Below are 25,556 nucleotides of genomic sequence, written 5' to 3'. Positions count from 1 at the left end.
TTTACTATTTTGCGCACCACCATTATCTTCAATTGAAGTGCTGCATAGCTCAGCTTACTTAAGAATATTTATCTTTATTTATTTATTATTATCGATATTTTATTTTCATTTTAGCTTGACTTTCACAGTACTAGTTATGCATATTTCATGCATCACAATACTAAAGGAAATTCCTTGCAGCCAACCTATTTTATGCTATGCCAATATCTACTTGGCAATAATAATAAAGAGAAGATAATAATAATAACAATAATAAAGTGTATTGCTCTCTGCAGTCTGCAGAAACAATGAATGAACAATGTGTGAATTGACACAAGAAATCTGAATTCAAAGTCCACTTATTAGCTTTTTGTCAGTTTAAAAGTCTCGAGGTCTTTATCAGCTGATGGAGAGATAGAGTTAAAAGCTGGAGAAAAAGCTGACGAGGCGTGAACATAATACACACTTGATTTATTTTTGAAGCTAATTTGGTGTGTTTCACAGTCTGAGTTGTTAGGGTTAAATCTGTGTGAATTCATCCAGCCGTGCTGACATTCACACCGTCTTCTGACTTGTTGTTAAAGAGTTAAAGAAAGCTTTATTTGCAGAGCACATTTCATACAACAGGGCAACTCAAAGTGCTTCACAGAGCAATAAGATATAAAAACGTGATAAATGATACAGATTTACAATGAAAGAGGAAAGAGATAAGATATAAAGGTAAATTTAATATATGACTCTGCTGGGAGGATCTGCTGCACTAATGACTGCAAAGGTCAAAGATAAAGTTGATCAGTGGTCATTAGGAAGAACATTTAACTACAATAGAGCTTCAGGACGCCAGCAGGACGACTCGGTATTTTTAGTCTGTATTTGTACTCGAAAGACGACAGCATGTTGACAACATGTGTGCTGTTTGCAGTTTGTTTATCAGCAGCACGTCCGCTAAACGGTAAGTGTTAAAATGTGTATGAGGAGTTTAAGAAAATGAGTCTCAGCTTTACAGTAACTGGAATAAACCGCGACCGTTTCTCTCTCTTGCAGGCTACACTTTACGGGAAGAAGATATTTTCAACCAGGTATTGTTTCATTTAAAACATTTAACTGTGAAACCTGCATGAGATTACAGGACTGTTTCGTTCTGGTCTGCATTTTTTTATCACCAGTTTCATACATTATCACATGTTTGTTTGGTTTAAGTTTTCTGTACGTAAAATGTATTTGTTTAAAAACTGTTGTTTCTTCATAATTTACACAAATGTATAAACAAATTAAAACTGACAGTAATTAGTCTGAGAGTATAAAAATGAAAACTGCTGCTGAGGCCAAACTTTGGAAACTAGTGCAGCATCACTTTTCTTGCGCTGCTTTCGGATGCCTTTCACACATATTTGAACCTCTGAACCTTCAGCAAATTGTTGTAATTTCTTTCAGAAACATGGAGGAGGAAAAGGCAATGAGCATCATGGTCAGAAATCTTCCACAAAATTTGTAGATATAAAAGATTTAAAAAATAAAAAAGCTGGAAAAAATGTCTAGGGAAAAACAAAAAAGCTAGGGAAAAATTATTTTCATGATTTTCAGAGTTACATTTTTAAAGTTATGCTACATATATGTATATATATTTATAATTTCAAGCACTTTTCCTAAGTATTGTTTTCCCTTTTTTGTTTTAATTTGGGTTTTTTTGGGGGGGTTTTTTGTCGCTAGTTTTTGGGGAATTTCCTTGTACTTTTTTTCCAACAAATTTCCAGGTAATTAGTTTGTTAATTTTGGGTGATTGCTCAGTGCCGACTCACAATGTTTTTGAAAGAAATCAAACCGCTGCAGGCTGAGGCAGTTTCATTCAGCACTGAACCAACTTAAAAAATCCTAACTTCCATAATTACTTAGACTCAGAAACATAAAAACATTTGAAAATCAGGTTCAGTTTGAAAAACAAATGTTACCCTTTAAACACGCTCAACACATTAACAGTGAGAATTTGTTTGTTGTTTTTTTTTGTTTGTTTGTTTGTTTTTTTACCTACAGGATATTTTTGGACCAGATTTTCTTCGGCGTCCTCTGCATCCTCTGTTCCATTGTGCTGATATGAGTCCGTCTCCAACCGTCCCCACTTCAGGTGAGCATCACCTACATTTACTCAAATACTGTACCTCAGCACATTTTGAGTTATTGTACTTTTATACAACTTTATACTGTCACAGTCGAAACTGAATCAAATTTTCATGAAGTGTATTGAAAATAATTCCGTCTTTGTGTTTGGTTTTGTTTTTCATAGTAGCATCAGGACAAAAAAAATGGCATTTAAAGGGTTAAAATTCTGCAAATTAATGAAATTTTGCAGCGACGCATGATAGTTTTTTCAACTGATACCGATAAACCGATAATTTTCAGCTTCTCGTGGCCGATAAGATACATAAGCGATAATTTCTTTTTATTTGTTTTTCATTACCTGAGCGTATGAAAGTGCATTTTCATTAAAAAAAAAGACATTTCAGGCAAAACGCTGGAAAATCACATTTTTGTAAAAGAAAGTCATGACGCTAATGCTTTCGTACTTAAAACTAAAAATTTAAATGCATGACCTTTACAAGTATTTTTACACCGATATTTCTACTTTATATTTGTTCTTAAATACATTTATTGATGAATACACCTACATCAAAGCGGTTTATTAAAGCTTAGTCAGCTGACTACTTTTGCTGTTTGTATGTTTTTAGGAATCTTCGATCCTCTGAACGTTTCATTTGTGAATGTTAGACTGAATATTTGCACGTAGAGGGTGGAGCATCTGTGTGTCGGCCCTGACAGAGATATTCTGCTCCTAATTTTGGTTGTAATATTGCTATTATTTCTTTTCAAAAGGGCTAAAGATTGATGTGTCCGTCTTTAATCTGACTGTGTCCTTGTTTGTCTTCTGTTTCAGTTGAATATGTCAAAGCTGCAGACGTCAAAGTCATCGCTGCACTGGGAGACTCCTTAACTGTGAGACACGTGCTGTTTTTCTACCAAAATAAATAAATACATAAATAGAAATAGTTACAAACGTATTTATCTCTTTAAGTTTAGTTGGGAACTCTACTGGTTTCTACAGGCATGGAAATCATGACAGTTTGACATTTGCTGTTAGAAACCATTACAGGCTCAAGATAACTTAAAGGGTCAGGTTAGCACTAAAGATAAGAAGAAAAATATGTATTTTTTAATTTGATGGTGTCCCTTTAAGAATATTCTCTGTGTTTTATTGCAGACAGCTATCGGCGCCAACGGTTCCACGATTTTATCGATCCCTTTTGAATTTCGTCACGTGTCTTGGAGGTAAATCCGCTACAACCTCGTTCAATGCCCCATTTGAGGTTATCACTAAATGTTTTAAACCTTTTGCTGATTGTTTTGTGACAACAGTTTACTACATTAAACTTTATCTTATCTTTCCAGTCACATTATAACTGTTGTTATGATGATTTTGTTTACCGGTCTGACTTCCTTCTTCTGTGTGCAGCATCGGAGGATATGGGACTTATCAAAATGTCATCACGCTGGCAAGTAAGTTAGTTTAAAGTACAAAATAATCTCATTACAATTAGTAGATATGAATGACCACAGATACAAAATCTGGGTTAGTTTGGATTAAGATTTGTTAGTTCAGATTATCTGACGCAGGACAGCGAGATAATTCAGGTTAATCTCACCTGCAACAATCTGTTACACTTTGGCTGAGATCGAGTTTATTTCTGAAATCAGCACGCTGGCATGAAATTTCCCACAGACTGATTTAAAAAAAAAAAAAAAGAAAGATGAAAAAATTACCAGAAAATTACCTTAAAAAAGAGAGACAACCATTAGAAACAAAAGCAAATAACTAGGGAAAAATATATTTATATATATACTTATTATAATAATCCATTTAAAAAAACGTTTTATTTAATCAGTTTTTTTCAAATTATTTCCTAATTTTGCTATTTCATTTTTATTTTCTTTTTTGTGCTTATTTCAGGTCATTTTTTGTAGATTTTTCATTGTTTTTTTGGCCAGTTTGCGTAGGTTTCAAAGGGTTAAAGGCCCTCTCTCTGTCAGGATGACTTTTTGTACCAACACAATCTGTGTCCTAATAAAGTTTTTTCATTTGGTAAATATCGGAGAAATTAAATGACAAAATCACAACATCCTTTCTGTTTCATTGTTTGATTGTCCAGATATTTTTAAACTCTTCAACCCCAAACTGCTCGGTCCGTCCCCCGTGTGGACCTTCAACGGTGTCCCAACGACTGTCAACGAGACCGGCTTCAACTTTGCCGTCACCGGCCACAACACGCTGTAAGACTGTGGACTCTCACACACACTTTGCATGATATCTGGATATTTTATTTGTTTTATTTTTACTTTTAGCAGCAGCTCTACAGCTCACAGTCGCCTCCTCATCCTTCAGACGCCACAGTTTTTACCTCAGAAGGCTGAAATTTGTCACATCGCCCTCAAGATTTAAAAAAAACTTGCATTTTTCTCCCCACAATTAAAACATGAAAGTAGCAGAAGACTTTTATTTTATTTCATTTTATTTATTTATTCATTTATGTATTTTATTTAAAAGGGACTGTGTACAGTTTAAAACATAAATGTTACCATTTGATGCACTGTACCAGATTACAGCTTTGAGCTAATTTGCATCTGCAGTCCCTCAGCAGGTCAAATACACAGCACTGTGACATGATTACACAAAGGTGATCAAGTCAACACACTGTAAATTCATGCAGAAAAAGCACAAATTGGTGCATAAAAATTCACCAGAATGCAGGAAATTGTTTGAAAAAGTGTTTGATGCTCAAATTTTGGGGGGCAGAGGACCCCCAACCCCCCATTTCATGTGTCACAAAAATAAAAACAGATAAACAGAGGAAGTAAAAACGTAAATAATAAGAAGTAACTAAGATTAGAGTAGAAGTAAAAAAAAAACTTTACAGGAGCAGTTAAAGACAAAATTACAGTGTAGTTTATGTAGACAGCGAGAAGCACAATCACATATAATATTATTACGTAAATTATTACATAAAGTATATCATTAAAGTAATTAAAAGATAATTTTCATGTGACTGTAAGAAACGTACGGAGACACTAAATGCCTTCATAAAGTTCAAAGATCAGAATAATGACAGTTGTAAATTTGATAATGTTTTATTGATGTGAATATAAACGCTGACTCAACGGTGTGTTTGTGTTTCCTCCCACAGAAACGTCTCAGATCAGATTAGACACATGATCGACACGTTCAGGTCGTATCCAGTAAGTCTCAGTCATCATCACCCTTTTCTTCTTTGTGTAATGTCATATGATAATAATAATAATAATAATGATAAGAATTTTACTTATAAAGCCGAATTAAGGCCAGACAGAGAGAAACAATTACAAAACAAAAATAACAACAACGCCCATGCTCACAAGAGTGAATACACTTCAAAGAATAAAAGCAGTAAACATGGAAATAGTAGTACTAATAACAGCATTCAACACGATGTTAACCAGCAAATCTTCTTTCTCAGGGTCTGAACTATGACGAGGACTGGAAGGTGGTGACGATGCTGATCGGCATGAACGACATCTGCGATTACTGCAAAGACAAAGTAAGATCTTTGTTTTCTCAGATGTCTCTTTGTTGTGCTCAGCTGGAATTTAATCGTGTACTTCAGTGTGAACTTCAGTGTGTACTGCAGTGTGTACTGTGTCAGTTCACCGTGACCTTACTGCTGGGTGCGGTTACAGGTGAAACTCTGCAGTTCAGTGACGGTGGGTGAGGTCAGGCAGAGAAACACCGCTTTCCAGTTTGGATACATTACTCTTAAAATATGATGAATGCCATGCTGGAAAAATTACAAAAATTAAAGGGCAATATCTGCATTTTTGAACCTGTTTTCCAATAATTCTGTGTCAAAGTGACTAACTTGAACAATGATTTTTTTGATATTGGACTGTTTATTTCAGTAAAGTCTGTTGGGTGTGGTTTGGATAGTGATTTCAGGGCTGATTCTGGTTTAAAAAAGAGTATCATACTTTTTAAAGAATTAAATTTATCAAGCAGTGTGTGTTTGGGTGACACACTGTTAGTGGGTAGACTTTTATTTTATTTTATTTTATTTTATTTTATTTTATTTTATTTTATTTTATTTTATTTTATTTTATTTTTTATTTATTTATTTATTTATTTTATTTTATTTTATTTATTTATTTAATTTTATTAAAAAATATTACTTACTGTTTTTGGCTATAAAGTTCCAAAACTGTATGATATATTGCCAAAATATGTGTAAGTGGTTTCCTTTCCTCTCTTTCTGTCATGTGACTCATAGAGGTCACAGATTAGGATCTGTTTTATTTCGGATAACGGGGTTATGTGTAACCTATAAAGAATTTTATGTTGAATTTCTGTCACTCAGAAAAGTAGAAAATGCTTCTTTCCAGTCATCCTCATCATGTGAATCGTCCAGTTCCTTCCTGACATGCAGTGAATTTGCCTCTTTAGGTAGAGTTGGGCCAAACTACCTGAAATCTATGAATCTATACTCCTGATAACAACCAGTAATAACCCTTTAATGTGCAGCCAGGATTTAAGTCTGACCCTCTTCTTCTTCTTCTTCTTCTCTCCACAGACTCTGTTCTCTCCGGACAACTTCATTCAGCACATGACAGAAGCTCTGGACTTGATGATGAACGAGGTGAGATTTAAAGACTAAAAACACGATCAGACACTAAATTAAAAGTCCAGCAGTCACACCAGGCTGTTAGTATAAATGACATAAAATGGAAACGCTCAAAGAAAATATAAGTACTGTTCTGGGTTTGACGGAGTTAACGTTAGTTCCTGCAGAGATCGCACATACAGTTTTTATATATGTTTGGACTTTTGTCAATATGGACATACTACTCACAATCTTAGCTCCTTAAGATTCTCTGCAATTCAATCATTCAGTTAATTTTACCGAAACCTCGAGCATCAAAGAAGACGGTGTTATTGGCATCGTGAAAGAAAGACGTAAGAAAAAGATCAGTAAATGTAGAGGAGTATTTTTTAAAAAATGAAGGAAAAAATTACAGTGAACTATATTCATATTTAGCATAATTCGTTATATTTTAAATTATTTTACAGAATTTTTAAAAAACATTTTAAGCTTTTTTTCCGGTCATTTGTGCTTATTTGTGGTTATTTTTTTCTGTCTTGTCTTTGTTTATTTGCTTTTTTAAATTTTTTATTTTTTGAGTAATTTTCTTGAAAATTTTCACAAATTCACTGCAAATTACTGGATCATTTCTTCTTTTGTTGCTCTTTACCTTCTTCCCATGTTTTGGAATAAAATAAAGCCATTGAGCCCAGGTCTCAAAGGCTTAAATACATAAACTGATTGTATTTTCCAGTCTTTTGAGAAAGGAAATAAAAGACGCCTGTCCCGAATATAAGCAAATAATATCCCAGCCATTAATTGAAGTTTTACGGCATGCACAGTATTTGTTTAAAAATGACTTTCCAGCACTGATCTGGACAGACATCAGCGTCCGTAAAGGTCTGGTGTTAACGTGGCTAAAAATAGGAAAATATAAAGCGAGGGCTCAACTCCTCTTACACAATCTATTCACGCAGCCAGTTTCAATGATAAAAACTCCCATAAAGATTAAATACTGTCTGTAAACTGTGTTGCTTAAGTTGTGAATGTATTGTGAAGCCTTTTGTTTGCTCTGTCTTTGTGTCTGCGTCTTTTTCTGTACAAATGTTGAATAAACAGTTTCTTCATGGGAACAGTTTGTCCTCCGCTGCCACAATGAAGCTATGATTTCTGAGAGCGGACATGCGGACAATAAAAATGATTTCAGCGTTGAGACATTATTTAACGTCAGCGTAACTTCTGGTTTCAGATCCCCAGGACGATCGTGAACGTGGTGCAGATTCTTTCCATGAAGCCTCTCAGACAAGTTCAGAGGCCGACTCTGGGCTGTCAGCTGCAAAAGTGACCTTTGACCCTTTTTTTTTTTTAACCTGCTCATATAAAATCTCTTAAATCACACTGCAGGATCTAAATGCAAAACTATATAAAATGACTCAAGTGTCGTGTTTAAGAACATATTCAACGTACTTTAATTGAGTATTTCCACTTTATGAAACTTTCTAATTCTGCTCCATAACATTTATTTGACACCTTTTTTTTTTTTGTATAACTTCATCGATAAAATTTTAAAGATCAGGTTTAAATTTAAAGTAGGTTTTATTTTACTTGTAAATAATGAATAGTACTATAATTATTATTTATTGTTAAGTTGAACACATCCTAATTCCTCATATATATATATATATATATATATACATTTTTACTTAATAATATATAATATATTTATTATTATTATATAATATTAATATTATTTTAAATTATATTTATTATTTATTTATTTTTTATGTTGTACAGTGATTAAATGGGGGGTTCATTTTCAGTAAAGTTATTTTACCTGAAAATAATAACTAGTACTATAATTATTACTTATTGTTGACTTAAACATGCTTTTTATTTACCTTGTTTTGTTCATAATAATAGGATTTAAAGTCCATAATTGATGTGATAATCTGCTAATTTGATAATCCAACAGTGTGATAATCTGCTAATCTGCTCGCAGGCGTTTCTGCTCGTGCCTCGTTCGGCCTGAAGAAAACTCCGCTGAGCTGGCGGAGCTGGTCGAGATGAACGTGGAATTCCAGGTGAGTCAGTGATTTCATGAACAAGATAATGAGAAAATCATGTCCCTCTCAGCTCAGTTCTCAGTTATGTCCATCGTTCAACCCAAAAAAGCACATCGTGGTGATGTTGTTCCATCAGGCAGCGAAAATCTCTGACGTGATTTCTCTTGTTCATAGAGGAGATTGAAAAAGCTTCTTCACGGCGATCGTTTCTTCAAGAAGGACTTTGCTGTTGTTCTGCAGCCTTATTTAGAGACCGCAAGACCTCCGAGACTTCCCGTGAGTCACACACACACTTTAAAATTCAACCCTCACCCTAACCCTAACCCCTAACCCCTAACCCTAACCCTGACCCTGACCCTGACCCTAACCCTAACCCTGACCCTGACCCTGACCCTGACCCTAACCCTAACCCTGACCCTAACCCTAACCCTAACCCTGACCCCTAACCCCTGACCCTGAATTTAATTATGGATGTGCCTTTTGCCTTTTGTTCTCACTAATTATCATTAATAGGGGTCCAAACACACTATGCTGAAACTCTTTTGTCATTATTAAATTATTTCATATATGTTTATACAAATTCCTGTGAGATGGTTTATTTGTACACACATGAAATTTTCGGCAAAGACTGGAAGTTGTGCGCAAACGCCGCCTAAGGGATGAGACCACATGGGGGACCTGATGGGGGCGTTATTATTAAAAGTCAGCTTTGAAAAGTCATAACTACTACGATCCATCTATACTTCTAATACTGACAAAATATATTTTCTGTTGTAAACCTTGTTTGTAAATTTATATTGAAATTGCTCTATAGGGGGCGCCACCACAGTACTCTGATTTTTATAAAACACATTTTTGACATCTTCTTAGCTTCTTCTTCGCTTAGACGCCGATAACAAAAGTTTGTTTGTGTAAAATCATATTATTTAGTATTTATTTATATAAATAGACGTAGTCCACAAACGTTGGGCAAATCATCACAAAATTTACAAGATATGTTTAAATAAGTATCTGAGACAAGTTTCATTCAAATCAACTACTAAGGGGCTCTGCAAATGCAAAAAAGGACGTGACATAACACAAAAAGAGACTATAAATCAGATTTTTTTTGTCCAGTCATTACAAAACTCAAATTGTTCAATAAGGAGCACCACAAATGTGCACTGGCATGGCGTAAAATTTAGCCATTAACTAATGACAGTTTATCCAAACATCACCAAACTATGTGGATAGTATTAATTAAGCTTTTGAAGCATCTTCCCAAAATTTTGTCACAATTGACTAATATGTGTCGACGGCATGACCCAGCAAAGATTTGATCTTACCTGAATCAAAGTCTGTCCCAGCTTCATAAAACCTGTGATTTTTAATTTTGTTTTCTGATTTGTTTAATGTTATCTGTGTTTTACTGTACAGCACGAGTATGAAAAGTGCTGCACAAATAAATTTGCTTTATTTAATGTAAGTGTTTGAAACTGTCAAAGATCTCGATCCCTCGCAGCTTCCATACGGGCTCGGACCTCAGAATCACCACTTGTAACTGTATTTACTTATTAATATTTTGGGTCTGATTTTCTCTCTGTTTCTTTCTGTAACTTCAGGACGGGACGATTGATGTGAGCTTCTTCACGGCAGATTGTTTCCACTTCACGATTAAAGGACACGAGGAGCTGGCAAAGGGACTGTGGAACAACATGGTGAAGTTTTACATTTTTATTTTGTCCAGATAACTGTTAAAGGTGGCTTTAAATTCGCTAAAAGTTTGGTTTAGACGAGGTTCTCTGACTATGAGGGCAATTGAATTCCTTGCTGAATCACTTGAAATACAGACTAACATTTTGATATTTGTATCAACAGTTTTTTATTTATCTTTTATTTTAGAAGAATGTACAATAAAAGCAATCACCAGCGGGTGAACACACACACATAACAGTACAGTGAGAATAATAGTATCCCCCCAAACACATAAAAAAACAAAAGAAACAATCAAAAATGTACAAAAGCAGCAACAAACTTGTAAGTAATATGTCCTTAACCCTTTGAAACCTGAGCAATTTGGTTTGTTGTCTTTCAAAAATAAGAAAGAAGGCAACGAAAGGTGAAATGAACCAAAGAATAGCAAGAAATTAGTTAAAAATACTGGAAAATGACCTGGAAATTAGTAAAACAAAACAAAAAAAGTAAACATTGAACCACACTTACGAACAGTTATCAAAAATTTGTTTATATCTTGATGTGTATTAAAGATATCGACCAACGAGCTTCAAAAAAAGTGCAAAAAAGTTTTTAAAGTGCTTAAAAATTATAATAAATCTGTAACACAATTTCAAATATTTAATCATGATAATTATAAATATATATTTTCCTCTAGATTTTTTCTTTTAAATTATTTTTTAAATTTACTAATATCGTGAAATTTGTGGAACACTTCTCACTAATTTGCTCATTGCTTTTTCCCCCCAAATTTAAAAAAAAAAAAATGCATCAATTTGCTAAGGCTCAAAGGTTTAAATACTCATTAATGGCATCTAAAAGCAGCGTAGTCATATGGAAAGTGATGTTGCTCCAGGTTTCAAAGGGTTAATTAACGGTGTGCCTGTATCCACAGAGGCTCATAGCCAGAAATAGTCCATTAATGATCATCTCTTGAAGTTTTCCAAGAAAATAAAATAAACCAAATGATGTAAAAATATAACTACAATCACGTTTTTCCAGAATTAATCTCTCGAAAGGTAAAAAAAAGTTATTTTTGGTCTAAAAAGAGCTCAAAAGTTTGAGAAGAACCATTTTTCCAATGGCAGGAGTTTGCATTTCTTGGCAAAATATGCTACAGTAATTACATATAAATAGTTGTAATATTAAAGGGATTTTCACTGAGTTTTATCAAATATTCTGTTTGCGTTTAGAGTTAAACAACAGTATATTAAATATTCCGTCACTGAATTTAAACATCTCACTGACAGAAAAACATGTACAAAAAGTTGTTTTTTTGACCCTCAAAATGTAACTTTTTCCTCAGTTCCAGCCTGATGGAGGGAAACAGGCGATAACGACACTTTCAGAGCCGATAAACCTCATCTGCCCGACAAAGGTACGACACGATGAAGATTTCCCTGTTAGTTGATGATATTCATATGAACACGTTTTATTCGTGTTTTCTTCAGGAGCATCCGTACATCTACACCAGACCCGGGGTGGAGTCGTGTGCACCGACGCTGAAACATTTCTCCGTGGTGCCGATGCTCTCTGTGTTCGTCCTGTTTAATTATCTGTAGCTCAACAGGCAGAACGACGACACGACTCACGAAAACGAAGGTTTGATTCACACTGATCACACTGATTGATATGAAAATTGCCTAAAAATTATATTAAAAGAGAGGAGGGTTATTAGAAAATGATCAAGAAAAGAGGGGAAGTGTCCAGAAAACTGTGTTTATAATTATAATAATTTTATATTTAACATTATGATACAGGGAAAAGAGGTTGAAATATACAATATATGTATTTATTTGGGGGCTATTTCCCTTGTTTGTTTGTTTTTGTTTCTTTCTTATTTTCAGGTATTTTACTAATTTTTTGCTATTTTTGTGCCATGTATTGTTTCTTATTGCCCTCTTCTCATATTTAAAAAAAAATCAAACCAATTTTCTTAGCTTTCCAAGTGTTGCTTTTTTTTCAATACATTGGCTAATATACAATATTTACATGTATCCTCTTCTGTGATTACACACACTCAAAATGTTTTTTGGCATTTGCTGAATTTTTAGTAAATATGTAAATAATAAACAAACAAACAAATAAATAAAAATTACTAAAAAAAGTTAAGCTAAATATGTCAGCGAAGCCAAATAAAAAAATCTTTTTTTCACCAAGTCTGAACATGCTCTTAAATTTATTCAGTCATTTACTTTTGGGGAAAATATTACCAGAAAACATTTGTACGGTGTGTTTTTTTTTTACTTGTCTGGCACATTTATTTTTATGTTGACTTTGACCTTAATAGATTTAATTAATCCAGTTGTTAAACACATTTATGCTTAGAGTTATTTGTCACTGTTTCATTGCATCATTATCTGTTATCTCTTGTCTTAATGTTTTAAATTTAGCTTTCATTTAATGTTTTATTTAGTTTGTTTACAGCCTTCAGATTGAAAGTAACCAAACATAATTTTGTTTTACATCTACAATGAAAAATAAAGTGTCTTATCTACACACATGTTCGCTCTCATACTGTACACATATTTTTACACAAACTCTTTGTCCTTCATGTCGGTGCGCACACAGTCATGCACAACAAACACTGTCATGTCACAGAGCGCAAAAAGACGAATATGGCGCTCTGTTTATGCCTCATGTTGTCTCTAAAAGGTTGTTGTTGTACTTATTTAGCAGGTTGTGTATCTTTCTATACTCTGATATAACAGTGATGCGACAAACCTGAGATTTGAATGTTCGGTGGTCTGATTTGCAAATGCTCTGATTTGGATAAACTCCAAACTGAAATGTGACTGTTGAGGCATGAATACAGCCGTCTGTCCTATTTACTTTACTCATCACTGACAAACAGTCCAACAGCACAACAGCATTTGGGTACGTTTGTGGTACAAACACAGTGGTGGAATGTCACATGTTAACACAGTAAGTACATTTACTTAAGTACTTTACTAACAAACATTGTTGATGTACTTGTAGGCCTCCTTTACGTGAGTATTTCCATTTTATGCTACTTTATACTTTTAATGCACTTCATTCCTGGAGTAAGTACACTGTTGTGTGTTTTTTTATTCTTATGTTTTATTTATGTTATATTCTCTATACCCTTGTGTATCAGTGTTTCTTGTGTTATGAGATAAGCTACTGCACCTCAAATATGTATTTATTAGAATGTATTATTTTTATATACATTTATTTATTTTATCTGTATTATTACTAGGTTTTAATTTTTAGTACTCTTGCATGTAAAGCACTTTGAGCTGCATGTTATGTATGAAAGGTGCTATAAAGATTATTATTATTATTATTATTACTCCACAATAGTACCCTGGATTATGAATACTTCTTGTTCTTATAAGTATATAAGAACAAGAAGTTCTTATAAGTATATATATATTTTACTATTTTACAAAATACTTTTGTAGTGAAACTTTAAATACATAACTTTTACTTGAATCAGAGTATTGTTTTACTACAATAGTAGCCTACCCTAGATTATGAGTACTTTTTTTCTGATACTTCTGTACTTTTACTAAAGTGAGATTTTGAATACATGACTTTTACTGGTATCTGAGTATTTTTACACTGTTGTACTGCTTCTTTTATTGTTTTACTAAAAGTATTTAAATAGACAAATAATTTCATGTATGAAAAGTGCTGCATAAATACAATACTACTACTACTACTAATAATAATGATGATAATAATAATAATAATAATTATTATTATTATTACTACTCTACAATAATAGCGTACCCTAGATTATGAGTACTTATTTTTTTATAAGTATATATGTTTTTCTAATACTTCTGATCATAGAAGTTCTATAAACATTCTAATACTTCTATAATAATAATACTTATTATTATTATTATTATTATTATTACTACTACTACTCTACAATAGTAGTGTACCCTAGATTATGAGTACTTACTTATTTTTTATAAGTATATGTTTTTCTAATACTTCTGAACATAGAAGTTCTATAAACGTTCTAATACTTCTATAATAATAATAATAATACTTATAATTATTATTATTATTATTATTATTGTTATTATTATTGTGATTACTACTCTACAATAGTAGCCAACTCTAGATTATGAGTACTTACTATTTTTATAAGTATTCTGTACTTTTGCTCGAGTGAGATTTTGAATACGTGACTTGTACTTGTATCAGAGTACTTTTACACTGTTGTACTGCTTCTTTTACTGTTTTATTATTTGTCGTTGCAGTACCGGCGTGTGGCCGCGGGGGGCAGCAGAGTCACTGTTTACAGGCACACAGCAGCTGGCTGCACGAGCTCCTAGCTGGTAGCGTGGAGTTGAAACCAGAGACAGACAGCGAGGAGGAGGTCGCTGTACGAGTTTGTTTTTTAAGAAAAGTTACAGAAAACTCGCAGGCGAAGCAGCTCAGCGTGTGTCGGTTACATGGTGACAGCATACAGACTCTGAGGTAACTACTTGTTGATATGAAACTATCGATCCGGGCGGAAAACAACAACATTTAGCTCGCGGACTCCTGCATGGTCGCTAGCTAGCTAACAGTTAGCTTCGGGAGCTACTTGGCTAGCTGGCTAGCGAGGTCCAGCCCAAAAGTTGTTTACCCCAAGTTGTGGATGTGGTCTCCCCCCGAGCTTTTCGCGTACTTTCTCTGGGATAAGAGAGCAAGGACCAAATATTCACACTGGATTTAACACCGCGCGCTGTTAGGAAACTAGCAGGATGTCCACAGAGGTTGAGTGCAGTCAGGTCGGCTCGGGTTTGACAGCGGCGGCCAGCTCCGGCGGAGCGGAGGAGAACAACCAAAACAAGTCCGAGGGGGCTCCAGAGCACGAAGAGAAGCCGCAGAGAGGCTCCGAGAAGCAGCTAGCGGACGGCCACGGCTCCGAGGCGGACAAAAGCCCCGCGGACACGCACAAGAAATGCAAAGAAAACGATAAAGAAAATGACCAAAGCGGCAACGCTGACTCGGCTGTCGAGGCGGTGAAGAGGAAAGTTGTTGAAGCTCCTCCACCGAAAGTCAACCCGTGGACCAAGAGGACCACGGGCAGGGTGCCGAGCAGCAACATCAACTCCAGCTCCCATGAGAAAGGTGAGATGCTTCTTTTTTTGGTAAATTTCCATCATTGTCGTGACTAAACTGTGACAATATGGTTGCAGCCAAATGCAGCAGCAGCACGTTGTTGCAGCATTTTGACAGCCTCCCTGCACAAAAACCCACTTTACCCTCTCTCATACCCTTTTTATGCGTTGTAAAAATGTTCAATGAAGTGCTTAAAACTTGAATGTCAAGAGGTGTTGATGGTGGCATATTTGCCCCATCCCCCCCCTCTCCTGTGTGCTCGGGTTGCTCCCGAGCACCACGTGTTGATTGCTGACAACTGCTACTTCTTTTTAACTTAGCTTCCCCCTGCTAGCTCTCCCTCTGCCTGCTCCTTCTGCCATACACCGGGGACAGCTAATGTCGGTGAAATGCAGCGCGTAAAGAAGGACAATCAGAGCCCAAAACCAGCCTCATGTTTGTGCTGTGTCAGTGTAAAAAGCTAAGACAGCCAGGCTAACTGCTGCTGCTGCTGCCGTAAAGACACGTTTTGCATGTCCAATGGCCTGCCTGCCTGCAGGTCCTCCCACCAGCCTCCTGCTCTCCACTGTCACTAGTGAAAGTATGTGAACAAGGTGGTTGGACAGGTGGAGGAGTTTAAGTAGGTTAGAGTTGTAAACTAATGATTGTAATAACTTTGGGTGAATATAACCGTTTTTTTGATGAATCAGTTAATAATTGTGGAAAATGAAAAAAAAATGGCCCTTAGAAGAGCTCCACAGCCACATTTTTAATGACAAAAAGTGAAAAAATACATTAAAAAATCCACACATTTAAAGCTAAGGATGATATGTGATACAGGAAACAAATAGGGTAACGACTTTTATTTCAGTCAGTTATAGTAACACTCATAATGGCTCATTTGATACAGGAAATTAAGCTCAGTGTGCTGAGCAAAAGCCCCCTAAAGGACAAGATCAAACAATTAGTAATCGACTGATTACTTAAATTTCTGAAATGACAATCAAAAATGCCCATCACAAGTTCTGACATATTTGCCTAACTTATGGCTCTAATAAATCATTTGAAAATGATTAATTATGGCAGCAACTAATGCTATTTTTTAATGAGTAGATTTATATATTCTGCAGATTTTCTCTAGATATGAATATTATAATTGGTGCATTAAATTAATATGATTCTTGCCCTTAAGCACTATGCAGTCTTATATGGTCTTCTTTTTTAAAAATGTATATTCTTCTTATCTGGTGATGCGGTACCCTATTTATTTGTTGTTACTTTTTCTTACCTATTTTTAACTTGACTAATGTTTTAACCCTAAATAAACCCATAATGACAAATAGTGAAAATAAATCCACACATTAAAAGTTAAGAATGATATATAATACAGGAAACATGTGGGGTAACAACTTTTATGTCAGTCAGTTATAATAACACTAATAATGGCTCATTTGATAAATGAGATGCAGCTCAAAGTGCTTTACAAAACCAAAGAACAGAAAAGATCAAATAATTTAAATAGTTAAAGTAATTACTTTAAACATATCATAATTTCATTACTTGTTTATTAAATTTGTGAAATGACAATTGTGAAAAATCACAAGTTCTGGCATTTTTGTTTAATGTACAGCTTAAACGATTGATTATCTCTTATGGTTGCAACTAGGTATTTTTTGATTAGCGGATTTATATAATCTGCAGATTATTTTCCAGATATTATTATAATTGGTACAATAAGTTGGCTTGATTCTTGCCTTTGAGCGCCATGCATTTTCTTTTTTTAATTTTTTAAAACTTTTTAAAATAAGTTTTTTCTTGTTTGATGACAGTTTTTTATCATAATATGACACTCGGTATCATCTCAGATTTTGTCGAGCTGTTCTGTTATTTTCCTTTTACTCACTCAGTCATTATATTCACATTACTGATGATTATTTATCAAAAATCTAATTGTGTAAATATTTTGAAAGCACCAACAGTCAACCCTGAAATATCGTCACAATATTTATAAGAAGGTATTTGGTCAAAAATACCATAATATTTGATTTTTCCCATTTCACTCAGCCCTCATGACAATTTATTGATTTTATTTTGATTTATAGAAAAATGACGGTCTCAGTTTTCTCAGAAACCGAGGTGGCGTCTACAAATCTCTTGCTTAGTCCGACCAACAGTTAGAAAGTACCAGATATTCACTTTGCAATTATATAAAACTTAGTTTCCCTGCAGCATGAACCCACGTTTGGCTATTTAGCCACATTTGCTTTATGTCAATATGATTGGCTTAACATTGTTGGATTTATATGTTTCTAGTTTGGCTGTTTGTTGTTGAGTTTAGTTTCGTGTAGTTTTTGTTGTTAAGTTTTGTTTTGTCTTTTTGAGTGTGGGTTGTGTTGGTATTTAAATTTGTTTTTGTAGGTTACTCTTTGTGATCAAAATTACATAGAATATAAAAAACAAAACACTTAATGAATTATCACAATTCTGACTAACAGATTTTTAACAATTGACAACTTTTGGATATTTAAAGCTCGTATGTAAATATTAGTATGAGGGGCACATAATGGATCTTACACATTTGCCATGAGTAGTACTATCACTACTACTACTACTACTACTACTACTACTACTACTATTACTATTACTATTACTCATACTAATAATAACAATTTGGATTTAGAGTGACTTCTAAGGTGTCCAAGGCCAAATTACACTGTAAGAAAATAATAATAAATAAACCAAATGGAAATCAAAGAAAAAACCAACAACACAAGAACCGAAATACTGCGGCGACAACACCATGTCATAGTGATGTCATCACGTTAATTTTGGTTTCAAAAAGAGACTTTTAATTTAAAACAAAAAGTCTGCGTCTCAGTTTCGGGGTTGTGGAGTTTGGAGGACCTTTATCAGGCAGGGCGGGTGTAATGGAAGACACTGTTGCATTATGGGAAATGTAGGATTTTTCAGGATTTGCAGACTTCTCCCTACTTACATTTTAATACATCTGTTTTACATCTGTCTTGCGACCCCCTTGAGCTTGAGTTTAATAGTAAACGTGTGGATTCCCCCTTTAATAATTGACTATTGGATATCAGAATTTGATTAACTGATCAGCTTACTTATTAACCATTTCAGTGCTGTTTTACATGTTGAAAGGAACAAGCCAGCTGACATCTCATGTAAGAATGTGTTAATAAGACGGCCGCTTCATTCTCACGGTGACCTTTGTGTGTTTAAACGTGATCCAAATAAAACAGCAGCTTTGTTAAACTGGCAGAGCCGGACCAAGTTTGAGCCGTGAATGTGTGTCAGAGCTCAGGGAGTCCAGGGGGAGCTATATTCGACTCTGACGAGAGCACAGGCATCATTTTACAAGTGTTACTGTACAACCAGCTCCGAGGAGGGTGGACGTCTGCAGGCTCGCCTGAGCATACACCCATTCATGTCGGAGCCTCGGCCCCGCGCCTCTTATCAATCCCACCGTCCTCTGCAGAGCGATAGGCGCTGTCAGGCTGCAGCGGGCCACTCCCAGCGTGCAGCTGCCTGCGGAGAAGCAGCCGCATACCGCCGCTGGCTGTACACAAAACACCTTCAACTCGTTCAGTGGCTCGGTCCCTCGGGGTAGGGGAGGGTATTTATTCATTCTGCTCTGACAGAAATCCCCAAAGCTGCACAGCAGAGCATGCAAGAGTGCTAACTCTTTACTCCGGTGTTGAGCAACCAGCTTGCTGGGGTTGTTTGATTCTTGTTGCCAAAAAGGGATTAAAAAGACGTTGTCCTGTCAAGTATGATGATGTCACTTATTGATTCTGTATCTGCAGATCAACAAAACGCTCTGAAAGTGGTCCGTGCCAGCAAGCCCAGAACGAGAAAATCCAGCAAGGTAAATATTCTTTACTGTTGTGTTATTTGTTGTTTTTTTTCCCCAAAGTTTGTCTGTTAGATGACACAAACATTGAGTGTCGAAATACTGTCTGGCAGGTGCAGGCGTTGCCACTTTTTTTGGTTGACTTTTTTAACCCTTTAACACCTGGATTGACATCAGTTTTCTTGAGCTTCATTCAGACTCCTTTCACAATCATTTCATCCTCTGAGAATCAGTGAAAGAAAAAACAATAAGCAACTTTGCGAGATGTGTCACGCAAATGGCAACAAAAAACAAGTAAAAGGTGACAAGGATGAGGAAAATTATTGCAAATTTTCCAGAAATTTCTATTTATAATTCTCCTCATTATGTTTAAAATTATCTTACAGAAAAAAGAAATCAGCCTGAAGGTCTTTTTTGTAACATTATACTAATTTCCAGGTAATTGTTGGCCGTTTATTGCTCATTGACCTCCCATATTTTTGAAAGAAATCAAGCCAATTTGTTCAGGTTTTAAAGGGTTAATGTCTTTGCTTATTTATGAATTAGATGTGTTTATAATTCGGCTTCTTTTGAAACAAATCTTTTAAGTCTCTTAATTATGTATTTAAAATTATGTCACAGAACTTTACAGTTGTTTGTTTTTTACTTTACTTAGTTTCTTTTTTTTTTTACTTTTCAGTAATTTTTTTCTTTTTACTAATTTTTTGCTAATTTTTGGGCCATTTTGCACAGGTTTCAAAATGTTAATGCCCCATGTTATGTATGAATTTGATGTGTTTTTAATTTTGCTTTCAGTGCAAACTAATTCCAGGTTGTAAGTGCTGGTTTGTGTTTCCCGCGTCTCACCTGTAAATAAACCAACATGCTTGTTGGTGTTTCATATTTCAGCGCTGTAACTTCTGCCAGGCTGCGACAGCGACATGCAGGATGTGACATTAACATCTGCCACCAGTCAAACGTTAGCTGCTTAAAGTTGGCTGTTTTGTTTGCTTTTCCAACCAGTTTTTCCCCTGAAGTGGGTTTAAATTAATGGTTGGGAGTGAATTTAATGAAAAGTAAGAATTTGAATGAACACGTCTCAATGACTTCACACAGGTAATGGTTATTTTAAAAACGTGAAACAGGTGTTATCAGCTGTCAGTGAACACAGAAAGTAGAGTTTTACTTAAATCATAACCCGCTGACCCAGAATGCAACCCGTCGACATTTTTGACATGGTCAAAGTCACGTGTCAGAGGTGACGGGTTACACCGAAGCTGCACTGTACTCACACACTGTTCGGACTGGCCCATATCTTTGTAGTCATTACCACAACATTAACACGATATTTTTACAAACTAATTAGGTTAGTTTTAGATCCAAATTCATTAATTTGGGTGCCAGAATGTCAGATGTTGGTGGGTTTTTTGTTGGGAAAGGTGCCACAGAGATAAAGGACACACTGAAGCTGTTACAGTTAGAAAGACTGAGTGTAAACAGAAGGTTTGTTTGTTTGTTTACAAGTAAACTCCACAGGGCAAATTCAATTCCCTGCCAAGTTTGAACAGAATCCCCATTTCAAAACATAAAATTCAGACACAAAAAAACTGCATCTGTAGTATTTATGTGTTCTGATACTGTTTTATACATTAATAATAAGTTTAAATCAGCATTGAAGCTGATCTATACTTTAAGATGTCATCAGGTGACAAGAAGGGAGATTTTTTAACTTTTAAGACCGGCTCTGCAGACTAAAAACATTTTATTTTGTCTTTTATTCATTTTTTTTATTACATTTCTTAAATGTCTTTGATGCATTTTTTCCATCATATACTTCCATATATTTTTAAGAGCAGATGAAAATCTCAATGTAGCCCCAAAAATAAAACAAAGAAGCAAAATAAAAACCCTTCACTTATTTCCAATGTTTCTTTCTCTTCTTTTTTTTTAAATAAACACCTAAATAATTTCTATTTAAGAAAACAAGGTTGTCAACAACATTGACACATGTAGAAATATGACCAAAAAAGAGACATAATTTCACTCCTCATGAGGAAAAGATTTGACTCTAAGCTGCTGCTGTTCTGCTTTTAGTGATCATAGGTTGTTGTAATATTTCATTGTGCCATCTTTTAATTATAGTTTAAAAATAAGAAGTATTTTTTTGTGATTTGAATAAACTGACCCTTTAAGCACATGTACTGCGGCAGAGTGTCCAGAGGGCCGTTTGCTGCACGTCATTCTCTCTTTCATTTTATGTCTTTCTACTAACTAACTTAAACATGAAAAATGCCCAAATATAATCTTGAGAAAAGGCAGAAAAGATGAATTTTGTTCCATCACGCTTGTATTTAATTTCTGGGCACTACCTGTTGTAAAACGAAGTTTTAAAATATCAGTACAGCAGTTTTTATACTTTCTCCGAGTGCAGCCGTAACCCTCGTCTGTCTAACCTTGATCTCATATCAGGCTGTCCAAATTTACAACGTTCGCAGAGGTGGGAACTGTTTATCGTTGTTGTTTGCCCACAGACGGAGCACTGACCTCCTTTTCCTCCACGCTGGTTTCTACCAGAAGTCCACTCGGACTCCACCTGACCCACGAGCGATGTTAAAATAACCGAAATGAGTCCAGGTGACAGAGTGCGACTTGTTGTGAAGTGATGATTTCACTTTGTTTCTTTCTCTCTTTTTTCTTTGCAGTCAAGTGATTTCAGTGATATCACAAACTGGCCCACACCTGGTGAACTGGCCAAAGAGGTACTGACGTGTGTGTGTGTGTGTGTGTGTGTGTGTGTGTGTGTGTGTGTGTGTGTGTGTGTGTGTGTGTGTGTGTGTGTGTGTGTGTGTGTGTGTGTGACGTTAGTTAAATCAACAAACTGTTCAGTTTTCAGTTCAGTGTTTTGTGCTTGTTTGATTATCAAAGAGCTTTTCTGATTTCTGCTCACTAGATGGAGCACTAAAAGCATCAAGCAACATTTAGGGTTTGGTGCAATGTTTGAGGGTCCTGGTTAAAATATTTTTAAAAAAACCAAACAATTTGTGTCCAATTTTTCTCTAAAATAAAATGAGATGCTCAGACCCCAATAGATTTCACACACATTAAATTCAGGGAACTTTAAGGTGCAAAATTGTGAAGGAAAAAGTAAGATTCAAGTAATTTTTTGATAGATGTGAAACAGTTTTTCTTGCCGCCTCCTTCACTGTGTCTGCTTGTATGGGAGTGCCTGAAGAATATTTTCTTTTCAACAAAACTATTTGACACATTCAGGTCTGTAAAACATCAAGGACAACAATGAAAATATGTCTTTTTTTACATTTTGTGTTGGATCGGTTACAGTGGTGTATCACAGGAGACGGTGTGCTTTAACGTCATTTGTCCAAAAACATCGCTGAAGTGATGCAGCTCAAAGTGCGTCGCAATAAAAATGCAACAAAAAAGGACAAGATAATAAAAAGACAATTCATAATAAGATAATGGGAGCATCAGCAGTCTTACCTGAATTGGATTGAACTGAATTAAAATTTATTTAATCAAAGAAAAGGAAAGAATGAACATGCAAACATACATAAACATACAGACGTGTCCGAAAAGGAGTGCAGACTTAATGAATCCCACTACTGTTTCCATTTTTTAATAATTTGAATATTTTTAAACTATATATATATATATATATATATATACACACAGACCATGTATTTACTTTTCAACCTTTTACTGATATTTTTTTTTTTTTTTCAGGTCCAATGTTGATACCAATATTAGTAATTAATGAGACCGATAAGTGACATTTGGATATGCTTTTACAATAAAAATGAAAATATTTCTGTCAATATGTACAATTTGGACTATAACAAACTCCAATACAAAGCTTTGTTTAAATGCCTTTAGCAAATGTTTAATCAAAACCGAAACATTCATATACAGGAAGTTCAAAACATTTTTTTTTAAATAAAGTCAAGTGAAAAAAATGAATAAATAAAAAAAGCCTCCCATGCTGACACTTTCTTTGCTCTTTTATATTAATTTTATCATTGATCATTAAAATAAAACACTGATACAGATAATCGGCAAAATGCTAAATATTGTCCCCAATAATCGTCCAGGCTGATAATCTGTGGACCCCTAATTTACATTGTTGTTATATGTGAACATTATATATAAACATAAACTATACAGAAAGCATATAAATGAAAAAACTCAAACACAAAACGTGATTCTGTTCAAAACATCAAGGGACAAGAATAGAAATGTGTAAGAATAAAAAATGCCACATGATGTTTCAACAGTATAATTATAAGCTTTTCTCTCCGTCTCCTAGCAACAACAAAATGTGCTCAACAACAACGGGAAGAAGCCTCCCTCCTCGCGCCGAGACAAGGACAAGAGGAGGGAACGGACGGAGAGGAAGTCAGAGAGCAGCCACGACGGCGGCGAGAGCAAAGAGAACCACGAGGCTCAGCTGGACCCGCTTGGAGAGCTGCCCAAAGACGGGGAGTCGAAGGCGGGACAGGACGCCAAGAGCGCCGGCCTGAAGAAGAGGGGAGGTGAGGGTGAGGAGATTTTATTTTCCGCTCTGAGTGACGCATGTTGATCAGCTGATCGTAGCTGCAGATCAAACGTTGACTGACGCAGATTTCCTCTCTGAAAAGATTCATCTCCAGCATGTTTTTCCATAAACAACTTTAATAACAGCTTCCATGTGATGATTTAAGAGATTTTAAATGTCACCACGAACTTAAAAAAAATCCACTCAAACTTTATCTGAAGATGAATGTTTTCTCTGGACGACGGTGATTTGATTCCTTGATTGCTGCGCAGACGGAGCACGTCAATAACTCTGCTGATCGTGATTGGTGCGGAGTGATGCATGTTCTGCTCTGATAATCTCATGTTGCATTTAATCTGATTTGCTCCTAACTTTTTTAACACTTTGAAACCTGAGCAAATTGGCTTGATGTCTTCCAGAAACAAGGGAGGAGGGTGACGAGTAACTTAACAAGATATGGTCCAAAAATGCAAAAAAAAAATGCAAGAAAGGAGTCAAAAGTTACAAGAAAATTACCATAAAATAAGCAAAACAATAAGATGTAAAAAAAAAAAAAGTACTAAAAAATGAATATATTTTCTTCTTAAATAAAGTTCATAACGGTATTTGTATCATAACAGTGTTTTTCAGTATATAAAGGTTGACATATTTCTCTTTTTTTACAGTATGTATTCATCCTCCCAGCTATTTTTCAGATAATTTCCTATTCACCTTTTACTTTTTTTGCAGTTTGCAGATCTTGAAAAGTTGCTCATTATGTTTTACCCCGTGTTTCTGAAAGAAATCAAACCAGTTTCTTAGGTTTCAAAGGGTTAATAGGCATTTAAACAAGAAATTACAGACACAATATAAAGGAGGCTTATAAGAAACACCACTTCCTCCGCTCCCGACTGTCTAAACCAGAGAGGAGGTGAAGAGTTTTGTTCCAAAATTTAAAATGGTATCGACACCTTGGTGCTGTTACCCTACGGTTTTTGGTACTTTAGGCTTTCTATAACAAAAAAAATAAATATTTTTTTTCAGTTGTAACAAATATGTTCAGACGTCCAGCTCCTAAATAAAAGTGGGGTGAGAGTTTGTTGCATCAGTAAGTGGAGCAGAGTGCGCTGCTCTCTGACTCCAGTGCTCTCTGTTCTGTCTGAAGTCGGTTGCAAAATGTAGATAAATATTTTTATTCAATGCTTTTTTTATTGGGTATCAATCTTTACTTTTATGCACATATTGGTGGAAAAAAAAAGACTTTTAGCGTAAATAAATACTCCAGATTGGGGTCACAGTCATGAGATGCAATCTTGCACATAAGTGGTGCAGAAAGTTGCATCGATTAAAATGAGTTTGTTTTTTTTGTAAGTGATAAACACGTCGGAAACACGTGCCGTCTGGACACGTGGGAGATTTCCACGTGGTGCCATTGCTTCGCATTCTCACGTTTTTTACGTCCTCCATTGTCTCGAGTGGCTGCAGCCAGCTGAGGTGGCTGTCGCAGACAGTGCGTGGTGGACTATGTCACTCAGGTGTGCTGTAAGCTGCTGAAATGTTGCACAGATTGATAAAACTATCAACTGATATAATTATCTGGTACAGTGTTGCATTACAGCCAGCACCTGGTTAGCTTAGCTTAGCATAAAGACTGGAAACGAATGGAAACAGCTAGCCTAACTCCATTGATCAGGGGCAAAATC

At 35.3% G+C, this 25,556-nt stretch overlaps 2 protein-coding genes across 7 annotated transcripts in view; both read left to right on the top strand.

The window, feature by feature from the left end:
- The first annotated feature begins 788 nt into the window (after positions 1–788).
- LOC121953560 (phospholipase B1, membrane-associated) lies at positions 789–12,912 on the top strand. Its single transcript, XM_088087068.1, has 16 exons — positions 789–931; positions 1,024–1,058; positions 2,011–2,101; positions 2,909–2,967; positions 3,233–3,300; positions 3,485–3,528; positions 4,179–4,299; positions 5,211–5,262; positions 5,520–5,600; positions 6,624–6,689; positions 7,882–7,973; positions 8,632–8,713; positions 8,870–8,971; positions 10,297–10,392; positions 11,715–11,786; positions 11,860–12,912. The coding sequence occupies exons 1-16, from the start codon at positions 874–876 to the stop codon at positions 11,968–11,970; spliced, it is 1,230 nt and encodes a 409-aa protein (XP_087943194.1). The 5' UTR covers positions 789–873; the 3' UTR covers positions 11,971–12,912.
- A 1,774-nt stretch (positions 12,913–14,686) lies between these two features.
- Positions 14,687–25,556, top strand: part of larp1b (La ribonucleoprotein 1B) — a 36,854-nt gene continuing 25,984 nt past the window's right edge. For 2 of the 6 annotated variants that reach the window (XM_088087807.1, XM_042500398.2), the window contains exons 1-4: positions 14,689–15,505; positions 19,300–19,361; positions 22,028–22,084; positions 23,647–23,878. In XM_088087807.1, the coding sequence (XP_087943933.1) occupies positions 15,136–15,505; positions 19,300–19,361; positions 22,028–22,084; positions 23,647–23,878 (721 nt within the window). In that variant the 5' untranslated portion in view covers positions 14,689–15,135. Of the gene's footprint in view, positions 15,506–19,299; positions 19,362–22,027; positions 22,085–23,646; positions 23,879–25,556 lie in introns of all 6 variants that reach the window. The other 4 variants (XM_088087804.1, XM_088087805.1, XM_088087808.1 and 1 more) reach the window with 4 other exon arrangements.

The sequence above is a fragment of the Plectropomus leopardus genome, chromosome 14, assembly GCF_026936395.1.
Source record: "Plectropomus leopardus strain MGB_pleo_1.0 chromosome 14, ASM2693639v1, whole genome shotgun sequence".
Classification (NCBI taxonomy): Eukaryota; Metazoa; Chordata; class Actinopteri; order Perciformes; family Serranidae; genus Plectropomus; species Plectropomus leopardus.
This window is presented reverse-complemented; position numbering and strand designations above follow the sequence as displayed.

What these genes read in the sequence shown, in the direction of transcription:
- LOC121953560 (XM_088087068.1), top strand. Translation starts at nt 874, where the DNA reads ATGTTGACAACATGTGTGCTGTTTGCAGTTTGTTTATCAGCAGCACGT. An exon ending in CTGGGCTGTCAGCTGCAAAA is followed by an intron (nt 7,974 to 8,631) that starts GTGACCTTTGAC and finishes ATCTGCTCGCAG; the next exon opens with GCGTTTCTGCTCGTGCCTCG. An exon ending in ACCTCATCTGCCCGACAAAG is followed by an intron (nt 11,787 to 11,859) that starts GTACGACACGAT and finishes TGTTTTCTTCAG; the next exon opens with GAGCATCCGTACATCTACAC.